The sequence below is a fragment of the Fusarium solani genome (genome assembly GCF_023522795.1).
Source record: "Fusarium solani strain SB1 chromosome Unknown bctg00000004, whole genome shotgun sequence".
In the NCBI taxonomy this organism is placed as follows: Eukaryota; Fungi; Ascomycota; class Sordariomycetes; order Hypocreales; family Nectriaceae; genus Fusarium; species Fusarium solani.
The window spans coordinates 392,598-412,879 of NW_027072152.1; the positions used below are offsets into that span (position 1 = coordinate 392,598).

At 52.4% G+C, this 20,282-nt stretch overlaps 8 protein-coding genes across 8 annotated transcripts; 4 read left to right on the forward strand and 4 right to left on the reverse strand.

Moving 5' to 3' along the window:
• Positions 1–271: 271 nt before the first annotated feature.
• MRS44_007184 (uncharacterized protein) lies at positions 272–964 on the forward strand (the record flags this gene model as incomplete). Its single annotated transcript, XM_046274053.1, has 1 exon — positions 272–964. The coding sequence occupies one exon, from the start codon at positions 272–274 to the stop codon at positions 962–964; it is 693 nt and encodes a 230-aa protein (XP_046129287.1).
• A 2,431-nt stretch (positions 965–3,395) lies between these two features.
• MRS44_007185 (uncharacterized protein) lies at positions 3,396–4,229 on the forward strand (the record flags this gene model as incomplete). Its single annotated transcript, XM_046277045.2, has 3 exons — positions 3,396–3,492; positions 3,546–3,816; positions 3,884–4,229. The coding sequence occupies 3 exons, from the start codon at positions 3,396–3,398 to the stop codon at positions 4,227–4,229; spliced, it is 714 nt and encodes a 237-aa protein (XP_046129286.1).
• A 1,178-nt stretch (positions 4,230–5,407) lies between these two features.
• MRS44_007186 (uncharacterized protein) lies at positions 5,408–7,714 on the reverse strand (the record flags this gene model as incomplete). Its single annotated transcript, XM_046277044.2, has 4 exons — positions 5,408–5,500; positions 5,552–6,672; positions 6,753–7,174; positions 7,257–7,714. The coding sequence occupies 4 exons, from the start codon at positions 7,712–7,714 to the stop codon at positions 5,408–5,410; spliced, it is 2,094 nt and encodes a 697-aa protein (XP_046129285.1).
• A 1,108-nt stretch (positions 7,715–8,822) lies between these two features.
• Positions 8,823–11,133, forward strand: MRS44_007187 (uncharacterized protein; the record flags this gene model as incomplete). The annotated part of the gene is made up of 5 exons (XM_065620439.1): positions 8,823–8,861; positions 9,152–9,516; positions 9,569–10,514; positions 10,570–10,653; positions 10,705–11,133. 5 exons carry the CDS (start codon positions 8,823–8,825, stop codon positions 11,131–11,133), a joined length of 1,863 nt encoding a protein of 620 aa, XP_065476511.1.
• Positions 11,134–11,546: 413 nt separating this feature from the next.
• On the forward strand, positions 11,547–13,160 carry MRS44_007188 (uncharacterized protein; the record flags this gene model as incomplete). The annotated part of the gene is made up of 1 exon (XM_046283590.2): positions 11,547–13,160. The coding sequence occupies one exon, from the start codon at positions 11,547–11,549 to the stop codon at positions 13,158–13,160; it is 1,614 nt and encodes a 537-aa protein (XP_046129283.1).
• A 128-nt stretch (positions 13,161–13,288) lies between these two features.
• On the reverse strand, positions 13,289–13,918 carry MRS44_007189 (uncharacterized protein; the record flags this gene model as incomplete). Its single annotated transcript, XM_046274052.1, has 1 exon — positions 13,289–13,918. One exon carries the CDS (start codon positions 13,916–13,918, stop codon positions 13,289–13,291), a length of 630 nt encoding a protein of 209 aa, XP_046129282.1.
• A 1,227-nt stretch (positions 13,919–15,145) lies between these two features.
• Positions 15,146–15,774, reverse strand: MRS44_007190 (uncharacterized protein; the record flags this gene model as incomplete). Its single annotated transcript, XM_065620440.1, has 2 exons — positions 15,146–15,700; positions 15,751–15,774. 2 exons carry the CDS (start codon positions 15,772–15,774, stop codon positions 15,146–15,148), a joined length of 579 nt encoding a protein of 192 aa, XP_065476512.1.
• Positions 15,775–15,800: 26 nt separating this feature from the next.
• On the reverse strand, positions 15,801–18,646 carry MRS44_007191 (uncharacterized protein; the record flags this gene model as incomplete). Its single annotated transcript, XM_046283744.2, has 4 exons — positions 15,801–17,818; positions 17,865–18,057; positions 18,106–18,344; positions 18,394–18,646. 4 exons carry the CDS (start codon positions 18,644–18,646, stop codon positions 15,801–15,803), a joined length of 2,703 nt encoding a protein of 900 aa, XP_046129281.2.
• Between the last annotated feature and the right edge of the window lie 1,636 nt (positions 18,647–20,282).

Consider the following 20,282-nt stretch of genomic DNA (forward strand, 5'->3'; position numbering starts at 1 on the left):
TTTATGCACGGCACAGACCACGTTCACTGATCGACCAGATTCGAGAGGTCACTAGTTCTTGAAAGCCTGACCAATTAGCAAAGACGATTGGAAACTGAAACCATGTTGTAGTGAATTGTTGATGATGATTGGACGCTCAAGGCCTATGATCGACGATCGCCGATATTCTCTGTGAGTCACGTGGAAGGCCCACGGGCAACCAAATGCATACCATAAATCAATACCATAATCTGTCTCTCTTCATAATCATTGTTGTTTTCCCCCAATATCTATGCCGCAAGAGCGTGGTGTCTCATCCACCGGCAACGACGCGACTCCCACTCCAACCTCAGTCAAACACAAACGGCCTCCCATGCCTGCAGCCACCCCATCTCAGCAAATCCTTGAGGGTAAAATTATCGTTCTAAACGGTTTTCCGGGCACTGGAAAACTCACAATCCTCAAGAAGGTCAAGGAGCTACTTCCCACTGAGACGGCCTGCCTTCTGGACAACCACCTGCTTATCGACCCCGTGGTGGCAGTCATCCCCGGTCGAAGCCAAGAGCACCACGAACTGCGCCACAAGATCCGGGTGCCCATCTTCGAGAAGCTACAAGAGCGCGCACAACAAGGTCACATCATTCTCATGACGGCTTGCCTAGTTGAAGATGACGAAAAGGACGCCGGCGTCCTCCACGAGCACCTCGACATAGCACACGAAGCTGATGTGCCCATATTCTGGATAAACGTGTCCTGCAGTCACGAGATACTACAGCAGCGCGTCGCGAGCATTGAGCGATGCCAAGGGACCAAAACGAAGCTGACGGACCCGACCCTTGTCCGCGACTTGGTGGATAAGCACCGCCTTATTGAACCACAAAAGACCAACAACAGGGCGGAAGGATTAGTATTTGCAACATTGGACGCCGGTGGATCCGTGGATCTCTCCGTCAGTCGCCTAATGAGAATCATCAAACTCCCATAGAGCGTCATGACAGGTCGGATGGATTCAAATGGAGGATTTTCCCAGCAATCATCTGCAGTCCTGCAGGTCAGTGACAAGCAACCGACATGCAGTACCATGCATTTGAAACACGAAGTGTACACAAATTCTAGGTGTTCTAAGCAAAAATTGACAGCGCATATGCGACTGGAAACTTGCGTGTACATATGTGATATGTTTGCAGTTGACAACCGTCAGATGGCACGTCTTATCCAAGCTTGATGGGATAGATAGAATGAAACATCATTTTTTTATTGTCAAGTGGGCTCTCTGCTATTAAAAGACGCCTTTCTCGCGCAAATCTTGACCACCAATGTTGAAACACCGTGTTACTTCACCAGCACTTAGATCGCTGCCCTGGCTACCCTATGCTCAAGGGGTTGCCCGTTTTCCTAGTACCGTCACCAACAACCGATGAGGTCGATATTATTCCGAGGCATTTATTCGAAATGGTAACATCTTTTCTAGAGCTTGTCACTTGCTTAACAAGTTAGGTTGATAACTGACTAGTCACATAGACTCGGGAAGGCACGGGGAGAGGGTACCTCGGCGAGCGTCTGCATAGGGGCAATAAGACTGCCTGTGATAGAAATCTAGCAAACTATAGCCCGTTGCACCATTCTAAGAGGTTTCACTAAAGTAAAGAGAATCCCGGATAGTCCTGTGTAGTCAGGTGCTGACCTTATCTTTCTCCCTCATTTAGCTGAAGAACGGCTGAACATCTACACCGATGGAAAGATGAGACTCTGGTGCCGTGCTATAAGCAAGATGCACGTAAATCACAGCTTAGTGTAACGCTGTCTGACGCCCAAATCACAGCTATTCTCACCAGTCGCCACCATACGAGACAATGATACTTGAAGTTGCGTCGAAGCTGCCGGACCTGCGTTACAACCCCACAAGGATTCATGAGATCCATAGGGGCCGGGGTCTGATGGGGATCACCCGATCCAATGAAGGGCACACGGGCCAGGACAGGCATTGCACGTTTCCCCCCTGTTGCGTGTTTTTGAACGTGCACGATGAGCCGAGCTCATCGCCTCCACTCTGGTCACGATGATCGAGATTCTTCCGTGGCCCAGGCCTCCAGCTTAGCACCCACCCATGAGAAATCCACATGGTCTCTCATGAGATAGAGGGCTACAGGTTGGGTAGTTATAGCATGCGTACTATTGTTGATAAGGTCTCGCCCAATTGAGTCGGCGCCAAGTCGCTAACAAGACGTTCGATAACAAACTTTGTCTCTCGGCCCGCCTCGCGACCCAACTCTCGGGTTCGCCTACGAGCAATTTGTCAAAAACAATGGATACAAACTCCCGCAGCCAACATCGGCAATTCTCAGTCGCGTGCGTGCCTGCAGCGGCACTTGCAATTGCCGAGGTGGCCACATTGATGGCCAAGCAAAATGCGATTGATCCATCACACGCATATTGATCTGTATCTTGTCAACTTCAGCAGACAAAAAGACTCATATGAACAGGGGACTCTGACCTGCGTGATTCAATCTGTCTGACGCGCCGAGTTGATAAGCACCCCAATCTAATTGGTTAACCCTCAGACCCAGCATCTCCACGACCCTCAATCAGCTCGCGGCTCCCGGAAATCTGACAAAGGCTTTAGTCGAGTCGCTTAGACAAATGGATGGAGCATCGGCTACAGCGGGTAAGAAGAGACCTGTCACATCCATTTCCCCGTGCAGGTAAACGTGGGCTTAATCTCCGCCGCGCATGATTCAGAAGACGCCAAAAGGAAACCTGGGCGCCACACACTCGCCCAGCCGTTAGGCGAGCCTCCGGACCAGACACCAAGAGGCCTGCCAAGAATCCACCAGCCATCTGCCAGATCGTAAACCCGCAGTCCAGAACACCCCTTGTCAACCGGGGGACACATCCTCATCCTGCTGAAAAACCCCTTGCAAGCCACAGTAGCTCCAGTCAGCCCGCTTTGACACTGACGTCTCCCCTTTCCCACTTCCGCCGCTTCCAATTCGACGAACCAAGAAAAGAACCATGAATCCGGGTACGATCCCAGGGTTTCAGCTAAGATGGTGGCAGAGCTAACCGAGACGAGCTTCGTGTCGTCCCGGCTGGCAGAAGTTGCGTCCGTGCGAGAGGGGACCTCACCTAAGAGCGCCACCACACGAAACGTGGTGAGCTTCCCATGTTGATGATTGTGCGTGACGAAGGAGCCCTTGTTTTTGGCTGCGGCCAGTCGCGTGCATGAATTGTCAGGCGTGGCGCGCATAAGGGGCTTGTCGGTCCCTGTTACGTGGACATGAAGCTGCTGATAAATAGTCATGGGCTCTCCTGTGTCCAAAGGGGTGTCAGCCTTGACTACTTTACTCCGTCTTATCACTCTGTCCTCTCCTCAGGTACCTTAACTGCTTACTCTGGTCTACTTCCTTACCTCAACAATGTCGACTGAAATGGAACACATCGACCGCAAATCGCTCTACACGAGCCTCGAAGCTCGAATCGACTACCTCCACAAGTTCCTCGACTTCGATGACCGTACGCCTCCCTCAAACCCCACCCCCAAAAACATCCCTGTTGACCCATCGTAGGAGATCTGGAAGCACTGGCCTTCGGGTCCAAGTTTGTCAAGGACCTCATCCCTGCCGTTGTGCACATCGTCTACAGAAAGCTCCTCCAGTTCGACATTACGGCCCGAGCGTTCGAGATTAGAGATACGACATCAGAGGCGCCGTTGCAGAGCGCCTTGGATGATAATAGCCCCGAGCTTCAAGAGAGAAAGAACTTTCTGAACTCGTACCTTACAAAGATCTGCTCAGACCAGTCCAAGATGGCCTTCTGGGAGTACCTAGACAACGTTGGGTAAGTAGCCATCCACCTTGCCATCTATAGCTACCTGTGTTCGCTTTATCTAACAGCCGCCCTACAGTGCCATGCACGTCGGTCTACGAAGAAGCAAGCCCCTCCGCGTCGAGTACATCCACATCAGCGCCACCCTCTGTGTGATACAACACGTCCTCACCGAGTCAATCCTCTCCCACAGCGTCCTCCCCATGTCCCGCCGAGTCGCAATGGTCAAGGCCCTGAGCAAAGTCATCTGGATCCAGAACGACCTCTTTGCCAAGTGGTGCGTCCGAGACGGCGAAGAGTTCACCGGAGGTCCCGCAGCAGCGGCGAGGGCGGATCACCTTGCTTCCGCAGGTGATGTTCCTCTGAAGGAATCTGCCGTTTCGACTTGTCCTTTTAGTGGAATGACGGGCGGTGTTCAGAGCTAGGTGAAGGAGAACTTGTTAATTATTGATGGGAATGAACTTTTCTGGTTGTTTACTGGTGTCTTGGGCAATACAGGGCCCTGATTAGAATGTCAATGATAATGTACTTTTACTTGATGCAATACGCAAATGGAAAACAGAGAAAGCTCGCCTATGGGCGATGAACTCAAATACTTCTTAGATTGCTGTCCTATAGGCATGGGTTCACCTATCGTCTTTGCTCTTACGCCTAGTATTCGTCTCCGGTGGCGTAAAGTCAAGATGAATGATGCTGGCTTTCTGGTGGTTGTAATCAATCTCCCATTCCACACCCAAATCTCCGCATCACAGTTCTGAAAACTCGTTTCAGTAAGTGGTGAGGCCAACACATGCCTTTCGGCACTGGGACTTAGATAGTCACAAAAGCATTGGATTTTAATGCCGGCATGTGTCAATAACTGTGCTCTTTGTTAATATGGTCGATGGCTTCTTTGGGAGATGTCGCCAAGCTCACAATAGAGTTGACGGGTGTCCTCCAATTCAATCAAGTTAACGGACTTGCCTATACACCAGATTAATATTTCCAGTAAAGCAAGCCGCACCTCGACGATTCCCTAAACATAAGAGGCGCAAGGGAATGATTATAGCGTTCTCGAGTCCACAAGGCTACCCAGGTATGATTAATCGATGGGTCACAACCTTAATCCCACGCAGACTCTCTTTCCATAGCCATATGCTTTTATTCAACGCAGACCTACCAAGACCAAGGAATTCTTCGCATCTGAAATAATCCGATTATGATTAGCTAGTGATTCAGTGAGGCGGGGTGGTGTGTAATGAATTGTTATCTTCGTTCTCTAGGTGTGGTCTTGTGTATTCACTGTACCATCGAGTAAGGGGCGCTGTCTAAGAGGTACATTCCTGTCAGGGATGAGAAGTACCTCCATGTACCTCACAACCCTAGCCAAATTGCTTTTGCGGAATTCAATGTCCATCTGCCAAGCTAACCACAAACAAACAAACAAACAAAAAAAGCACACCTCTACCCCGGATCTACCTGTCAAAATGTCTCACACAAGGCACCAATCATGTTCAACTTCTGGATATAGAGTTATAATCTAATGCAGATGTCAAGATTCAGTCTATTGTAATGAACCAAAAACCAAGCAACTCCAACCTTCTATCGTTACAACTCCTCTGCTTCATGGGGTATCCTTCAAAACCGCGGCAATCTCCCTTTTGAAAGTCTCAATGATAACTCTTCGGTTCAACTTCTGCGTGGCAGTCACAAGACCCTACAAGTATGTCAGTACTCTATATCTCAGGAGAAACGATTTCAAACTCACGCTGTGAGGAGTCCACTCGTCATGAGTGAGGACGACACCTGCAACGAGTTCCATCGCAGCAAGACCACCGCTCTTTCCTGTAGCACGGAGATCTTCCAAGACCGCTTCCTTGACTCTGGCGTCGTGATACATGTCGTGCTCATCGACGCCCAAACCTTCCGCGATTGACATGAGGGCCTTGACCTCGGGCATGATGACTGCGATGGGGCGAGAATGAGCTGGGTCAGCGTGGACCATTACATTCATAACAGTCCGGGCACCGCGGTAGATAGACTCCAGCTTCTCGAGAGCAATGTACTCGCCGCCTTGTAGCTTGATGAGGTTCTTGATGCGATCGATAACCCGCAAGTGGCCATCAGCATCAAACTCGCCAACATCACCCGTCTTAAACCAGCCGTCCGGAGTTATAGCCTTTTCCGTCTCTTCTGGATTGTTATAGTATCCCTTCATGAGTGAAGTGCCCCGAGCCCAAATTTCGCCCTGAGGTACCTTGGCATCAGTAGAGTATCCAAACTCGGGCACAGAAACCAGCTTGATCTCGAGAGAGCCAGCAACAGGGCCAAGAGTGTCTAGCGCGAACTCCAGAGGCGAGCCCAGGGCACCACAGGCGCAGGTTTCAGTGAGACCGTATCCGATGATCATCGGCGCAATAACATGGGATATAACGTGCTTCGTCCCCGAGGCGATTCCGCTTGCACCATTCACGGTGAATCGGACCCGTCCACCAGCCAAATCTCTGACCTTGCCAAAAATGATCTTGTCAAAGATGTTGGCGCCCGGCAATCCGTGTCTCGACATGAAGCTCTTAAAGTTCAAAGCCGCCCAAAAAACGTTCTTGAGGAGAGCACTCGCCTCCAGTTTCGCGTTGATGCCCTTCCGGATGGTTTCCCAAACTTGCGGAACGCCCATCATGATGGTAGGTCCTAGTTCCTTCATATCTCCTGCACAATTTCTAGTCGATGTATCAGACAATGTCCTGGAACTGCCATAGCCGAGAGTGGCGCCGATAAAAATGGCCAGGTTTTCGACGGTCAACTCGAAAATATGGGCCAACGGTAAATAGCAGAGCAGGGTATCGCGATAACTGACAACTTCATCCACGGAAGTGTAAATGCCGGCAACTAAACGATACAAGGTCAGCAAATTCCGTTTACTTGCCCGCAAAAAAGATGGAAAGCTAGGTCGCGATGGGGTAGCGTACCTCCTGCAACGAGGACCTCATGCGTGATACAGGCACCCTTCGGAGGCCCAGCAGAACCCGACGTATACATGATGCAAAACAAATCAGTCGGCTTAGCTGGTACAGGATCAACCATGTTGTTCTCGCCAAGACTCCTCAACTGCTCAACAGTCAAGACCTTAAACTCGGGGTTCGCAGCCGCAAAGTTCTCCATATCGTTTGGATGACCAAAGATGCAGGCGTCGTTGACAATAACAGTCTTTACGTTGGACTTTTTCAAAGGGTTCGTAGCGATCTTGAGAAGGTGAGGATCGATGAAGATGGCGTCGGATTGGGTCTGCACGAGAGTGTGTTGGAATCCCTCTTCTCCGAGGGTGTCGTAGGCCGTGACGATGGAGATGGACTGAGAAGCGCAGGCGTGGGACATGGCAAGCCAATCCATACTGTAGAGAACACAATCAGTTCTGTCGGCTAATAAAGCCAAAAAGCGACAAAAGTGGTAGAAAGAAAACAGCAAATTCATACCTCGTCGCACCAAAGAAATGCAGCTTCTGGACAGGTGACAAGCCCAGCTTCCGCAGCCCAGACCCCAACTGCAGCACAAGCGTCTCATACTCCTTGAAAGAAATGAACGAATACCCAGAGAGCTCAAAGTACTGCCACTTCTTCTCGACCTCTTTAGTCTGCCCGTCTACCTTCTTCTGCTTCACCGTCTTGACCTCCTCATGAAGCTCAATCAGCTTCCTCGACCCGATACCTCCGCGATCTGGGTAGACACGAGCACTGCGCTGTACAATGTCAAAAACGGTATTAATACCCTCCGCGGGTCGCGCAATAAGGCCATCTTTCGCTTTGGGGTGTCGTCGAGGAATGGTCTCGCCGGGGACCTTTTCGCATCCAGGCGACTCGATGGTGAAGGGCGGCTTGTGAACCTGGTGTAGGGGTAGCACACCCGTTGGGTAAGGGACGTTGTGCGCATCCATCGTGGAAGGATATGATTGGATAGACTAGCCTATGTCAAGCGTCTGCAGGTCGAGTGGTAGCGACAACGGTTACAGTAGCCGGCACATGCAAAACGGCACGAAGCGACAGCCATCCCAGAGATATATCCTCTCGGGAAGCAGCAACGTCATCTCTTTTTATCTTGTGCTTAACACGTGTGTCCCCATGGGCCCTGGATGCCTCGGCTTTGCCACTACAGGGGATCCCGGACAGAAAACGGTCCCTGTGGGTAACATCAGGTGCCAACAGTTGCAGAAGGCCCGTCTCCATCCCGACTCGAGCCCCGTTGTTTATCGTTTGTGCAGAGGCATTTCTAAGCGCAGTCACGGGCTGTACGATCCATCCGGTTTCCGCGGGAAGTACGGATGCACACGGAGTACATACTTGAACGGATATGCAGCTACTCTGTACAAGGGAGGTGTTGCGATCCAATCGCAAAATCAGATCCCATCTCAGCCAAGAGCTTCAGCCTCAACTGAACGCAAGCAGCTGACCAACAACGTGCAAGTAGTGACGCCAAACAAAAGGTGCTGACATGCGGATCCGGAGTTTTGCATCGGGAAACAGTTGAGATTCTGGGGATTTATTCCCTGCAAGTCCAAATCAGCATCCCGACGTCAGATCTGACAAGCCCTCCTTAAGTAGCTAACAAGCTCTTTCTGAGCACGAGAGAGCCTTATATCAACGGTTAATGACGTCGTTTACATTCACATGCTTGTTTTGAACGGCATTGAACGAAAAATGTCACGAGCCTTTCGTTTCCGCGGCGCTCAGACGGGAAATTTCAGGAAATGACATGGAAACGCCAAGATTATCCCCTGGACTGTCAGGCCAGCTAAGTGGATAGCGCCTCAAAGCCACTGCTGACATGGCTGCGTCTGAAGGACAGTCTAAAAGGGAAAAAAGAAATTCACTGCATCTTGAGAACAAGGCATCATTTCCGACGGTGCATTCACCGAGTAGCTTACGACTCTGGCCACGTATAACACAACTCCAGAGCATGAGGACACGAGACAACTTGACCCAACTTGCATGTGATACTGACAAGGAAAAGAAAAGCCCCACCAAACTAAAATAGCAGGAGCCGACATGGATCAAGAGGTCATTCCAACGATTGAGGCTCATGGTGTCTGTCACTGTTTGACTGTCCCCAGGAGGTTTTGTTAAGCCCCATAATAACCTCCGTCAGCCAATCACAGACAGGCATGCAAACCTGAGGCTCCAAACACGGATTGCCCATTTCCTTAGTAATTCGCAACCTCAGGCAGAACAATTTGATCTCATCTCATCTCATCTCCAACAAAACAACGGCATGAAGAAGTCGATAGCCTGCGGCGCATGTCGTTCCTCCAAGCGTAAAGTACCATGCGACAGCCTCTTCCAATCCCTTCTAATCTCCTTGGCTGATGGCGCCGTAGTGCATCCACTCGGGCGGGCCACCCTGCAGTCGATGCCGCGACCGCGGTGATGAGTGCATCTTCCCTCCCAAGGGCACCTCCTTCATCTTCCGACGGAGTCGTCTTGAGCGTCATGGACGTGAGCATGAGAGTGCCTCACAGCTGACTGTCAGGGGCCAGGCTCGCTCGGAAGAGTGGCTGGCTGCCCGGTCAAAGACGTTGGCTGCGGTGGACGCCTTCGAGTTTCTGACCGACGAGGTCAAGAACAGCTATCTACGGTGTTCCTACAAGTGGTCTTTTCACCATATTCCGAATCTTCTCATAGGGATACGTGAGAAGACGCTAGATCCTCTGCTCGTTTGGGCTATGCTGGCCATCACGGTGAGGTGCGCTCTCAACGCTCAAGTCAATTGTCCCTCACTCACCACGTCAATACAGGTTCTCCCAGGCCGCTCCTCCAGGCTACTCTAGCCAGGTTGAGGCCAGCAACACATTCGCTACTCATGCCCGATCAATGGTATTGTCATTAGTGGACCAACCGACCGTCCATCGGGCCCAAGTCCTCCTCATGCTGACCGGCCATTCCTGGGGCGCCGGTGAGGGCAGACGAGCGTGGGTGTACCTAGGCATGGCCGTCAGAATGGCTCAAGTCCTAGGTCTATTTGAAGAGCCGACATCCGTAACGACTCGCGACGACTTCATCACCGCCGAGGAGAGACGGCGCACAGCATGGACCTGCTTCCTAATGGACAGCCTCCTCAGTGGAGGTAAAGGCCGAGATAGGATGCTCTCGGCCGACAAGATGCGGATACAACTTCCCTGCGATTCCGACAGCTTCAACTTTGGAGAGCTCGTCATCTGCGAGAGGCTAGACGGCTCATTGCCCGAAGGACCCCGGCTGGGCGAGCAAGGGAGCCTCGGCATCGTCGCATATAGCATGAGGGTCGCTGATATATGGGGTGCCGTTGCGAAATGGGCCTGCACACCACATGACAACAATCAACCACCCTGGCAGCCTCAATCCGACTTTCAGTACCTGCTCTCGCGGCTAAATGTGTGGAAGGACTCGCTGCCCAAGCGGTTACAGTACGAGCTGTTTCTGCTGAGAGCACACAGCGTGTCCAACCAGGGTCAAGCGTACTGCTACATGCACTGCATCTACTTTATGAGTGTCATCTTCCTCTACCGATCTTATCTTCCAGAGGTGGAGATGCAAAAGGCGAGAGTAGGCGATCAAGAGTGGGATCAATGGTCAGCATGGTCGAGCAAGGAGTTAGTCGAGGTGGCCGAGCAGGTCTGTGAGATGCTCCAGGAGATGCGTGCCTTTGGCCTCTACTTTCTACGGGGTCTGGTTCCGTGGATTGGCTTTACCATCTACACGGCAGTAGGGACGATGCTGTATTTCTACACTCCCCAATCCCGGCGATACACCACATCAGATTGAGCGGAGGCGTGAGCACATCGTTGAGGGATTGCTGTTTCTCAAAGATATGCGACAAGCGTGGCCTATGGCAGATACCTGGGTGAGTTCTCCCTCTCCAACTTTGATACACTTCCACTAACATCGACCCTAGCGAGAAAAGATCAAGGCGATGCAAATCTTTTACACCAACATCAAAGCTGAAGGAGACCAGGCAGTAACACCAAGCGAGAGGAGAGAAATGCGAAACGCAATCATCGACTACGGAGCCCTACAACCCGACCCCGTCCGACAACCCGACGCCGAGAGCAACGACGAGCAGGTGGGTTCCTCTTCTGACGCTTTTACGCAGCTACCAACAAGACCCAAGAGCGCAACAGACGGCGAAAACGACGCCGCCCCTGCTGCCGTGGACTTTGCGCCAGATCAGCTCAACTTTATCGCACCAGCCGACATTGACCTGTTTGACACCAACTTTGAGTTTGGCAGCAACATGCACGCGACATTTGCGGATGCAACGCAGGGCTTCTGGGAGAGCTTCCCAGGAAGCATGGACATCCAAGGCGACATGGGAGGCGAGTAGAGAGGGCATTCTTCCCGACCGAGTTCAAAAGTCCAGCATGCCAAGCTGCGGGTACACGTTTGGATAAAAGAGAGGGCGGAATTGATGCTGGATAACCCGACGTGCAAGGCAATTGAATGGAGTCAGTAGAAGCACGACATTGGTCAGTCAGAGGCAAAGATCTGCAACTCTGCTGGCGCTAATCGTAAGACGAATCCCCTCTCCCCCGCGTTTCCTGGCAGAGGTGAATTCAGGCTAAATGCCGTGACACGAACGAGGCTCCGTCCTCGGGGAGGATAAGTATTGAGTGATGGGGGTTGTCATGAGGATGAACGTGGGGTGATACTGACAATTGAACTCTTGTCTCTCTTCTCTCTCTCACTTCTCTTGTTCTCATCTCTTACCTTTCCTTCAGCTCTCAGTCACTCGTCAAGATGCCTCTCGTCAGAAACCCCATCCTCCCCGGGTTCAACCCCGACCCCTCAATCCTCAGAGTCGGCGACGACTACTACGTAGCAACATCGACATTCGAGTGGTTCCCCGGAGTCCAGATCCACCACTCCAAAGATCTCGCAAACTGGACATTGGCAGTCCGTCCTCTCACCCGCAAGAGCCAGCTCGACATGCGCGGGGATCCAGACAGCTGTGGTGTCTGGGCTCCCTGTCTCACTCATGATGGTGAAAAGTTCTGGCTCGTTTACACGGATGTGAAGCGAAAGGATGGCTCTTTCAAGGATACGCACAACTACATCATCAGTGCTCCGGCTATTGAAGGGCCGTGGTCTGATCCCATTTATGCCAACTCGTCTGGCTTTGATCCTTCACTGTTTCACGACGAGGATGGTCGCAAGTGGTTCAGCAACATGACCTGGGACCACCGCGCCCGTCCCCTCCTGTTCGCCGGCATCATGCTTCAAGAGTTTGACCCCAAAGCAGGGAAGCTTGTTGGTCCACGGAAGAACGTCTACCAAGGAACAGACCTCAAGTTCGTCGAGGGGCCTCACATGTATAAGCGCAACGGGTGGTATTACATGTTGACAGCCGAAGGAGGAACTGGATACAACCACGCCGTCACGCTTGCACGGTCTCGAAACATCTGGGGCCCTTATGAGGATCACCCTCAGAAGCACATTCTTACATCCAAGGACACTCCAAATGTCGCGTTGCAGAGGGCTGGACACGGCGATATCGTGGATACACCTGACGGCAAGACTTATGTCGTGCACCTCACTGGACGACCGATTGGTCAGAAGCGTCGGTGTGTGTTGGGGCGAGAGACAGGAATCCAAGAGGCATACTGGGGCGATGACGACTGGCTCTACGTGAAGAACGGGCCAGTTCCAAGCCTTTTTGTTGATCTCCCCGCTGCACGAAATGACACAGCATACTGGGCTGAACAGCGATACACGTTTGAGAACGGCCTTCACCAAGACTTTCAGTGGCTGCGAACACCTGAGCCAGAGCGCATCTTTTCGGTGAACGACGGCAAGCTCACCTTGATCGGTCGCGAGTCAATTGGATCATGGTTTGAACAGTCTCTAATGGCAAGGCGACAGACGCATTTCTCTTGTGACGCTGAGACAGTCATCGACTTTTCTCCAGAGGATGAGCGTCAATTTGCAGGTCTTACAGCCTACTACTCTCGCTACAACTTCTTCTACCTCACCGTCACAGCACACTCTGACGGCCAGAGAGAGCTTTCCATCATGAGCTCAGAAGACTCATCTCCCCTCGGCAAGCTCGAACCTCAAAAGGCAGTGCCCGTAAAGCTTCCCAACGAGGGCAAGGTGAAGCTGGGTCTATCCATTCGCATGAGCAAGCTCCAATTTTACTACGCCCTCGAAGGTGACGAACTGAAAGAGTATGGTCCCGTTCTGGATGCTTCGATCCTATCGGATGAGTGCGGAGGACATGTAGGAGATGGGAGCTTCACTGGTTCATTCCTAGGTGTGGCGTGTTCGGACTTGAATGGTCTTGGGATAGAGGCCAAGTTTGACTACTTTGTGTACCGGCCTGTCCACCACGAATTGGACCGCTACGAGATATAGACATTTATACATGGACATGGTGGCACGAGAAGAACAGCATGAAATCATTTAATGGCATTTGTCAAGGTATCTATGAGTACAGAATCGAAAACGGCTCCAAGTGCATTCCCAGCCACTCAATGGCATGTCTAGCACTTCTTGAGACCAAAGGCCTCCTTGGCAAGGTTCAGAGCGTCGAGGCGAGGCTGCTCAGGCTTGACATCCACACAAGCCATGTACAGCAAGAAACCCGCGTCGATATCCTTTCGCAGAGTCTCGCGCACCTCGGGCTTGCACTGGGTCGTCAGGAACCAAGGACCAGAGGCAAAATTGTACTTGTCGTCGACGAGGTCGTCGAGGAGGGCGTTGAGGGTGCTGTTGGAGAGACCGTCGACGCTCTTGATGTCGGCGTACTTGTCCTTGAGCTCGGGGATGCTCTGGGCGTACTTGAGGTTCCACTGCGCCATCTGCATGTTTGCGGTACCCTGACCAGGTCGGCCGGGGCTCTTGTTGCGCTTGTACTGGAAATCGACAGACTCAAAGGCCATGAGAGAAATAACGGCGGCCATCTCCTTGACGTCGTAGATGCCGTAGTCGTAGAAGCCCTTGGTGATGAAGGGGGCGGCCTGCTTGGCGGTGCGGCACTCGTCGTTCTTGGGGTCGCACTTTACAGACTTGGGGGCTGCGTGCTCGATGATGGGGGCGGCGTAGAGGGGGCCGGCGAGGGAGAGGTTGGCGAAGCCGAGAAGGGCAGCGGCCGAGAGGGAAAGGAACTTCATCTTGTTGTTCTTGGTAGAGTATGGGTGGGTGTGTGTGTGTGTGTGTGTACGTTGACGTACGGGTATATGAGTGTATGAGAGAAAAAGACAGAATGGAAATGTGCTGAGGACGTCGATCAACGGGTCGTCAGACAGTGTTTATAAGACGCTCTGAACAAAGAGAGTGATCAATGACAAACAGACACAGCCTGAACGTGGGGAAAGGTGAACAAGGCAGGCTCAGCCGCGAACAAGTAAAGGACAGGGAATGTAAGCGGGAACAGACAAGGAAGAGAGTGAATGGATCCCCGTTGTAAGGCTGGGGGGCTGTACGTCTGACAGAGAAGAGAAAAAAAAAAGATGCCGATCAAAATCAGCCAGACATCGAGCCAAGCCTGACTCTTTATGCCACCCGAAACCCCCTGAGTCAATTGATCAGAAGGCAACGAAATGTTTCAAAACTCTCCTATCCTAACGGCACAAACGGCACGGCAGAGGCTCTCGAGAGAAGCAGCTGAAGCGTCACTCACAACCAATGACGTCTCTCAATCGCGGGTCAAGAAACACATAGTGAAACGCACCCTGCTGCTGTAGCCCGCGAAGGAAAACGAATCAGTCCTAGCGCTTACTGAGGGGGGCAAACGCTTTCTTGTGACCCCCCTTGGAATCCTTCAAGCAGGCTCCCGATATTACAGGGGGAATCTCGAAAAGTCCGAGTTTCAAAGAGTCCGAACACTGTCAGATTTACCTATCAATCTGCTCCAACACATAAATCAAGACCTTGGGTTGCAATAAGCGCGCGTGGCCGCAGAAGGTGAGGCCCCAGCCCTGTTGGGTACTGTACCCAGCCCAGCCCATCCTAAGCGCGTGACAAACCTCGGCTAAGAATGCACGCAGCCTTATTTTTTCAGGATACACCGCCACAAGTTAATCTTGCCTGCGCCTCAGATTTGGTCGCCGCAGATCTATACTTGGGACATGCAACCTCGCGTAATCGTTGCCATTTTGAGATCTCACTGCCCTTGACATCACAGCCTGACATTTTAAATCCACAAGCCCTGACAGTTAAACCAGGGCCTGACATCTTGACCAGGGTTTCACATAAGCTGCCAAGACGAACCAGAAGAACAAAAGTCCAAATATAAAAGGAAATCAATATTAGCGTCGGTGATATCGCTAAGCAATCTCAACCCCCATGGTATAATCCCAACCCCCCAAGCATTCCCTTAAAAAAAACAAAAGACCAAATTACTCTCCATCCCACGTAACCTTCATCGAAGTAGGGAAAGGCCAGATGCTTCCCCAGTCCTCAGTCATGTACACGTAGAATCCACCAGGTCTGGGAACCTTCTTCAGCTCTCCCTGAGCACCGGGAACCCGACGGAGTCCCTTCTTCCGGAACAGGGCGCGGAACAGCTCCGTGAGTGCCACCTGGCTGATGTTTCGGCCGAGGCACTCGTGGGGTCCGGTCCCGTAGTGGATGTACGACTCGAGAGGTCGCCGAGGGTCCACGACTTCTGGGTTGGGGAACACGTTGGGGTCCTTGGCCGCTGACACGAACGAGACAAAGACGCGGTCGCCTGCCTTGACCTCGACTCTCTCACCGTTGTCTTCCTCGATCACGTCGGCAGACTCAGCCTTGCGGTAGAGACCAAACGTGCCGGCCATTCTGATACCCTCCATGGCGTAACCCAGAAGGAGGGCGTCAGTCTCCTCACCGGTCTCAAGAGCGGCAATACGATGCAGCTCAGGACGGTACTTTTCACCCGCAGGCGAAAGATACCAATCCAGAGTTTGAGCAAACTACCACAACGTTAGCAATCATTCCCTTCACTTCAAACAAAATCACTCACCACCTGAGCCTGGTTCGGAACCATGGCTCCAGCCGTAGGAAGAATCTGGCTCACACAATGTCCTCGGTGCTCAGCCCAGCCCTCTTGAGCCCCTTGGCCATGTTGACTCCATATGCAGCCAGAGGATCATCCTTGTTCGCCTTGCCCGTGAACAGACCCTTCATTCCAATACCGTTGGACAGCTTGACGTTCATCTCGACAACCTTGCCCAGCGCCTGTGCAACCTCTCGAGCGCCCTGCCTCAGCGGGAACGACTTGGCAGGATCGATATCGAAAAAGATGCACACGAAAATGACGGCAAGAATCTTGTAAAGCTCCTGCTCGGAAAAGAGACCCTTGGGGTTCTCCTTGGTCTTGAGCGGCAGGTTAAACATACGCGACACGAAATGCGTGTGCGCGAGGTTACCCACGTCCCGCACAACGTCGACCTGCGTCTTGCCCGCGAGCTTGTACGACTTTTCCGCCAGGAGCTTCTCGGCAATCATAGAGTAGAACGACTTGATGGCGCTCTTCCACGTGTCGTTGTACAGCAGCGCACCCATACACTTGCGCTGCTGGGCAAAGAAGGCGCCGTCTCCAGACAGCATGAAGCGGCGACCGCCCTCGCCCATGAGGTGTCCAAGACCCTCATCCCAGCACACCTTGTAGATCTCCTGGTTCTCCAGGATGTACTTGGCGGCGTTGTACCCCACAATGTTGATACGAGCAGGAGTAAAGCTAGGTCGGTCAAAGTCGAACCGATCCGCGCGCTTAAGATCCGTCAAGATCTTGCGGTTCTCTGAGGGAATCACCATAGGGTAGTGAGCGTAGACCGAGTTGCCCGTAAAGTGCTGAGGGAAAGCCCGGATGAAGAGCTTGTAAAAGACACAGCCGTGGTTAATGTTGAGGTCATAGTCAACCTCCTTGTAACCCCAGTTGGTCAAGTTACGAGGGTGGTAGTCGGTCGTGTAGTACCTATCACCACGAACAAGGGCAACGGCATCAGACAAGACGACACGAGAGATGGTGTAGGTCGGAGCAATACCGACACCAGGAACCATAGGTGTCTTGGCCTCTTCGGCAACGATACCAGGGTACAGCTCGACATAGTCGGGATGCTGGTACAAGTTCCTCAGAGACTCGGCAATCTCAGGATCAGAGTTGATCTCCTCAAAAGTATCGTAAGCCTTGAGACCAAAGTGCTTGCGGAACTCGTTGAGACCAGCCAAGTTCCACTTGCGACCACGAATAATGCCAAGCATCTCGACAGGCTTCATGATGCGGGGAACGTTGCGACCGCCAAAGGCACCGCCGGGCTGCTCAATAGCAGTAGCAAGAGCATCAACAAGCTCATTGTCATTGAACTTGCCATCCTTACCACGCTTGAAGCCGCCAAAGGTGCGCTCAGCAGGGTCCTGAGGAACAGACATCTCAAACTTCTTGAGCGCCATCATCAAGGCACGCATGTCCATGGCGCCATAGTTGTCGCCCAGGAGCTGAACGTAAAAGTCCTGGATCCACTTGTCGTCCATTTCGGAGATGCAAGAGTGCCAGCGGTAGCAGAGGTTGAACTCGGCAGACACGACGTTGCCGGTGCCAGACTCAGAACCCTCCTTGGTACCGACCGAGACACCCATCTCCTGACGAGGATCAAGAGTCCAAGTGGTATCAACACGGTTAAGGTTGATAATGTTGCGGACATAGTCAATGAGGGTAATGTTGATGTACAGACCCGACGTAACAAGACGAGCAGTCTCAAAAAGCTCCTCATCACGCTTCTTCCAAGCCGCAGCGGCAGCCTCAGGATCAAGGTTAGGAGCCGGCTTGGAGAAGCGGCCGCCCTCGTTAATGTCAGCGAGGTTAGTCGCGACATGGTTGTGGAATCGGTTAAACATGATGAGGATGATGCAGACACCGGGAGGGTTTCCGATCAGACGCTTGTCGGCAAACGTGTCAGGCTTGAGCAGACCATCCTCAAATGTTCGGATCGAGTCGCGAGCTTCAACGGTGCTACCGTAGAGGGGAGAGAGATCGAGATACGACGACGAGTCGTTCTGGTTAGGGTCCTTGAGGTTGGTCCAGAACAAGTCTGTTCAATTAGCAATTGCCAACTAGAAGTTAATTGTGGCACATACCGTGGATGATGATGGTGGCCCAGTACCACAGAATGCTCGACACATTGTTGGGGTTCTTCTTGAAGCCATCACGAGCCATAACAGACTCAAACACAGCCTCAGGATCAGGCTGAGCACCAAGCGACATGCCCTTGGGACGAACAGATCGCGAGTAAGGAGTCTTGGCCGCACCAAGCTTGGGCATATAAGGGTTCTACAAACATTAGCCAAGTCAATTGATGTCAGAGACGCATGTCCTCACGTTCAGAGATCCATCCGGCTGGCGGAAGCGGTACTGGTCACCCATGTACAGCATCGGCGGGTGATCGAGAGAGTTCCAAAGCTTGTCGATGAAGCTGTTGGTGAGAACCTCTTGAACCTTGGAGTGGTCATTCAGACTGGCGACGAGCTGAATGGTCCTCTCCATGATCATGGTCTTGTCATCCTGCTGAGTCTCGCCCTTGGCCTTGGCCTTGACAATTTCAAGCAGCGTCTTGAGGTCTGCAACACATCAGCAAAACCACTTTCACTTTCAAGCACACAAACTCACCCTTGATCTTGAGACGACGAAGATCCTCCTTGAGACGAGGTCGGTTCACCACAGTCCTGTAGCTACCATCACCCATCTCAGTAGGCAGCGGCCTCTTGGAAAGAACCCGAAGCTTCTTGAAGCTCTTCAGAGCACCCTCCTTCTTCTGATTGGACTGGCCAGCAGCCTTGGGCTGCGGCTTGGGAGGAGCAGGAGCCTTTTCCTGGCTGTGGCCATTGGTGGCGTGGCCGTTCTTGACCTCTGCAGACGACATGATGGCGCAAGTGTGTGAGTGAGAGGAGAACAGCCAGAACACCAGAAAGAGGGGGGACACCCTCGGTCTTATCAACCATCATCGCACATGCTTTCAAGGGAAACAAAAGCTTAGCTTAGCGTCCACGAGTGAGACACGGCATTCCGCGTCACCGTGTCCAACGACGGGGTACACCTGGTGCGGCCCGCAAGGGAGCCGGGCAAGAAAGACGGGTGGTTGGACTAAGCAGTGGAACACGATCCCCATTGTTGCTTTTCAGGATCAACCTCGTAGCTCGAGGCCGGCGCATCTAAGTGTCTTGAATCGAGTGGAGGGGTGTGTACCTTGGGTATCGTGAACTTCTGATAGTCTAGCTAGACCTGCAGACGGCACAGACAGTAGCTCCCCACAGATGTTCAACACCAAGATCTATCCCCATCTCTGATTTGCTCAGACACCTACACCACCATGTCTCGGAAGCAGCCCAATCGGAGGGTCTAACCCCCCGGTTAGTTAGACCACACAGATTGGAGATGCCCTTGACGTGACTGGCTTCTCTTTGTGGCGTCTAAACTGGGGAGCTGTCAATCGAACTAGCCAAGGTCAATGTCTAATCGAAATGAACACAGAGAGACTGGCGGTCAATCTTTTTCCTTCTTGCTTGGCGACCCTTGGAGGATAACCCTTGCTTGCAAGTAGAGCGAGACACGGTATGCGTGGTGGGCATGGCCCTGTCAGGCCGTCTTTCAGCTTGCCGTCAGACAATAAGACCCTGTATCGGTTAACCATTCACTCACCTTTGAGGCCTTCAGTTCTCTCCCTTCTCCTCTTCCGCCACCAACACCAGTTTCCGCCCCGGGAATGGATCGCGGTCCGAGCCGGCGACCCTCTAGTCCACAAAGACGAGCCACTAACCCTCAAAGAAGAATCCCTCCCTCCCCAATCGAGAAAGAAGAAAGTGGACACGGTGCAATTTAATCCTAGACCCCGACTCTTTCTGCGTCGGCAGTCGTACCCTTTGGGGGGCGGCAATTGGGCAATCATCTCTAGCCTTGCAGATCCTCAACTGAGACATCCCCCCATTGACAGACGACGCCATGCATGTCTCTTGTCTTGGTACATAGGGTGCGAAGATGAGGGGGCGTCAGGAATTATACCCTTTGTCATTGGGTAACCTCCTCATCTTGAGGCGAGCTGAAAAGCTTCTTTTGGACTATTCGACCCGCCCTGTGCCTCCCCAAGACAATGACGTGTAGGGAGATTTATCAGCGGGCTTGCTTCCCATCCCATGTCAGTCATTGCTTGGACGATCCTCATCCATACCTAACCTCGCCGAGGCCTCTCTCGTCTTGGCCCTGCAGCCATCAACCAGATTCTTCCTCTGCAAGAGTCCACTCTCCTCTTCAGCTCGCCTGGCCCTAGTCGATCCCTGCCCTATCAGTCCACGACCTACCTGGAGCTCGGATGGAACCACTGCCGACACCTCCACCGCAGAGCAGAGCAAATTCTCCTCATCATGCACGCACAACCCTGTGTGCATGGAATGAATGAGTGAATGATTGGTGTTGCAACACTCTGCTTGACTCTGGGGAGCACAGCATCATGTCGCAAGCTGAATCAGTTGCTCCTGGCAAAGTCCTATGACCTGTTTCTCAGT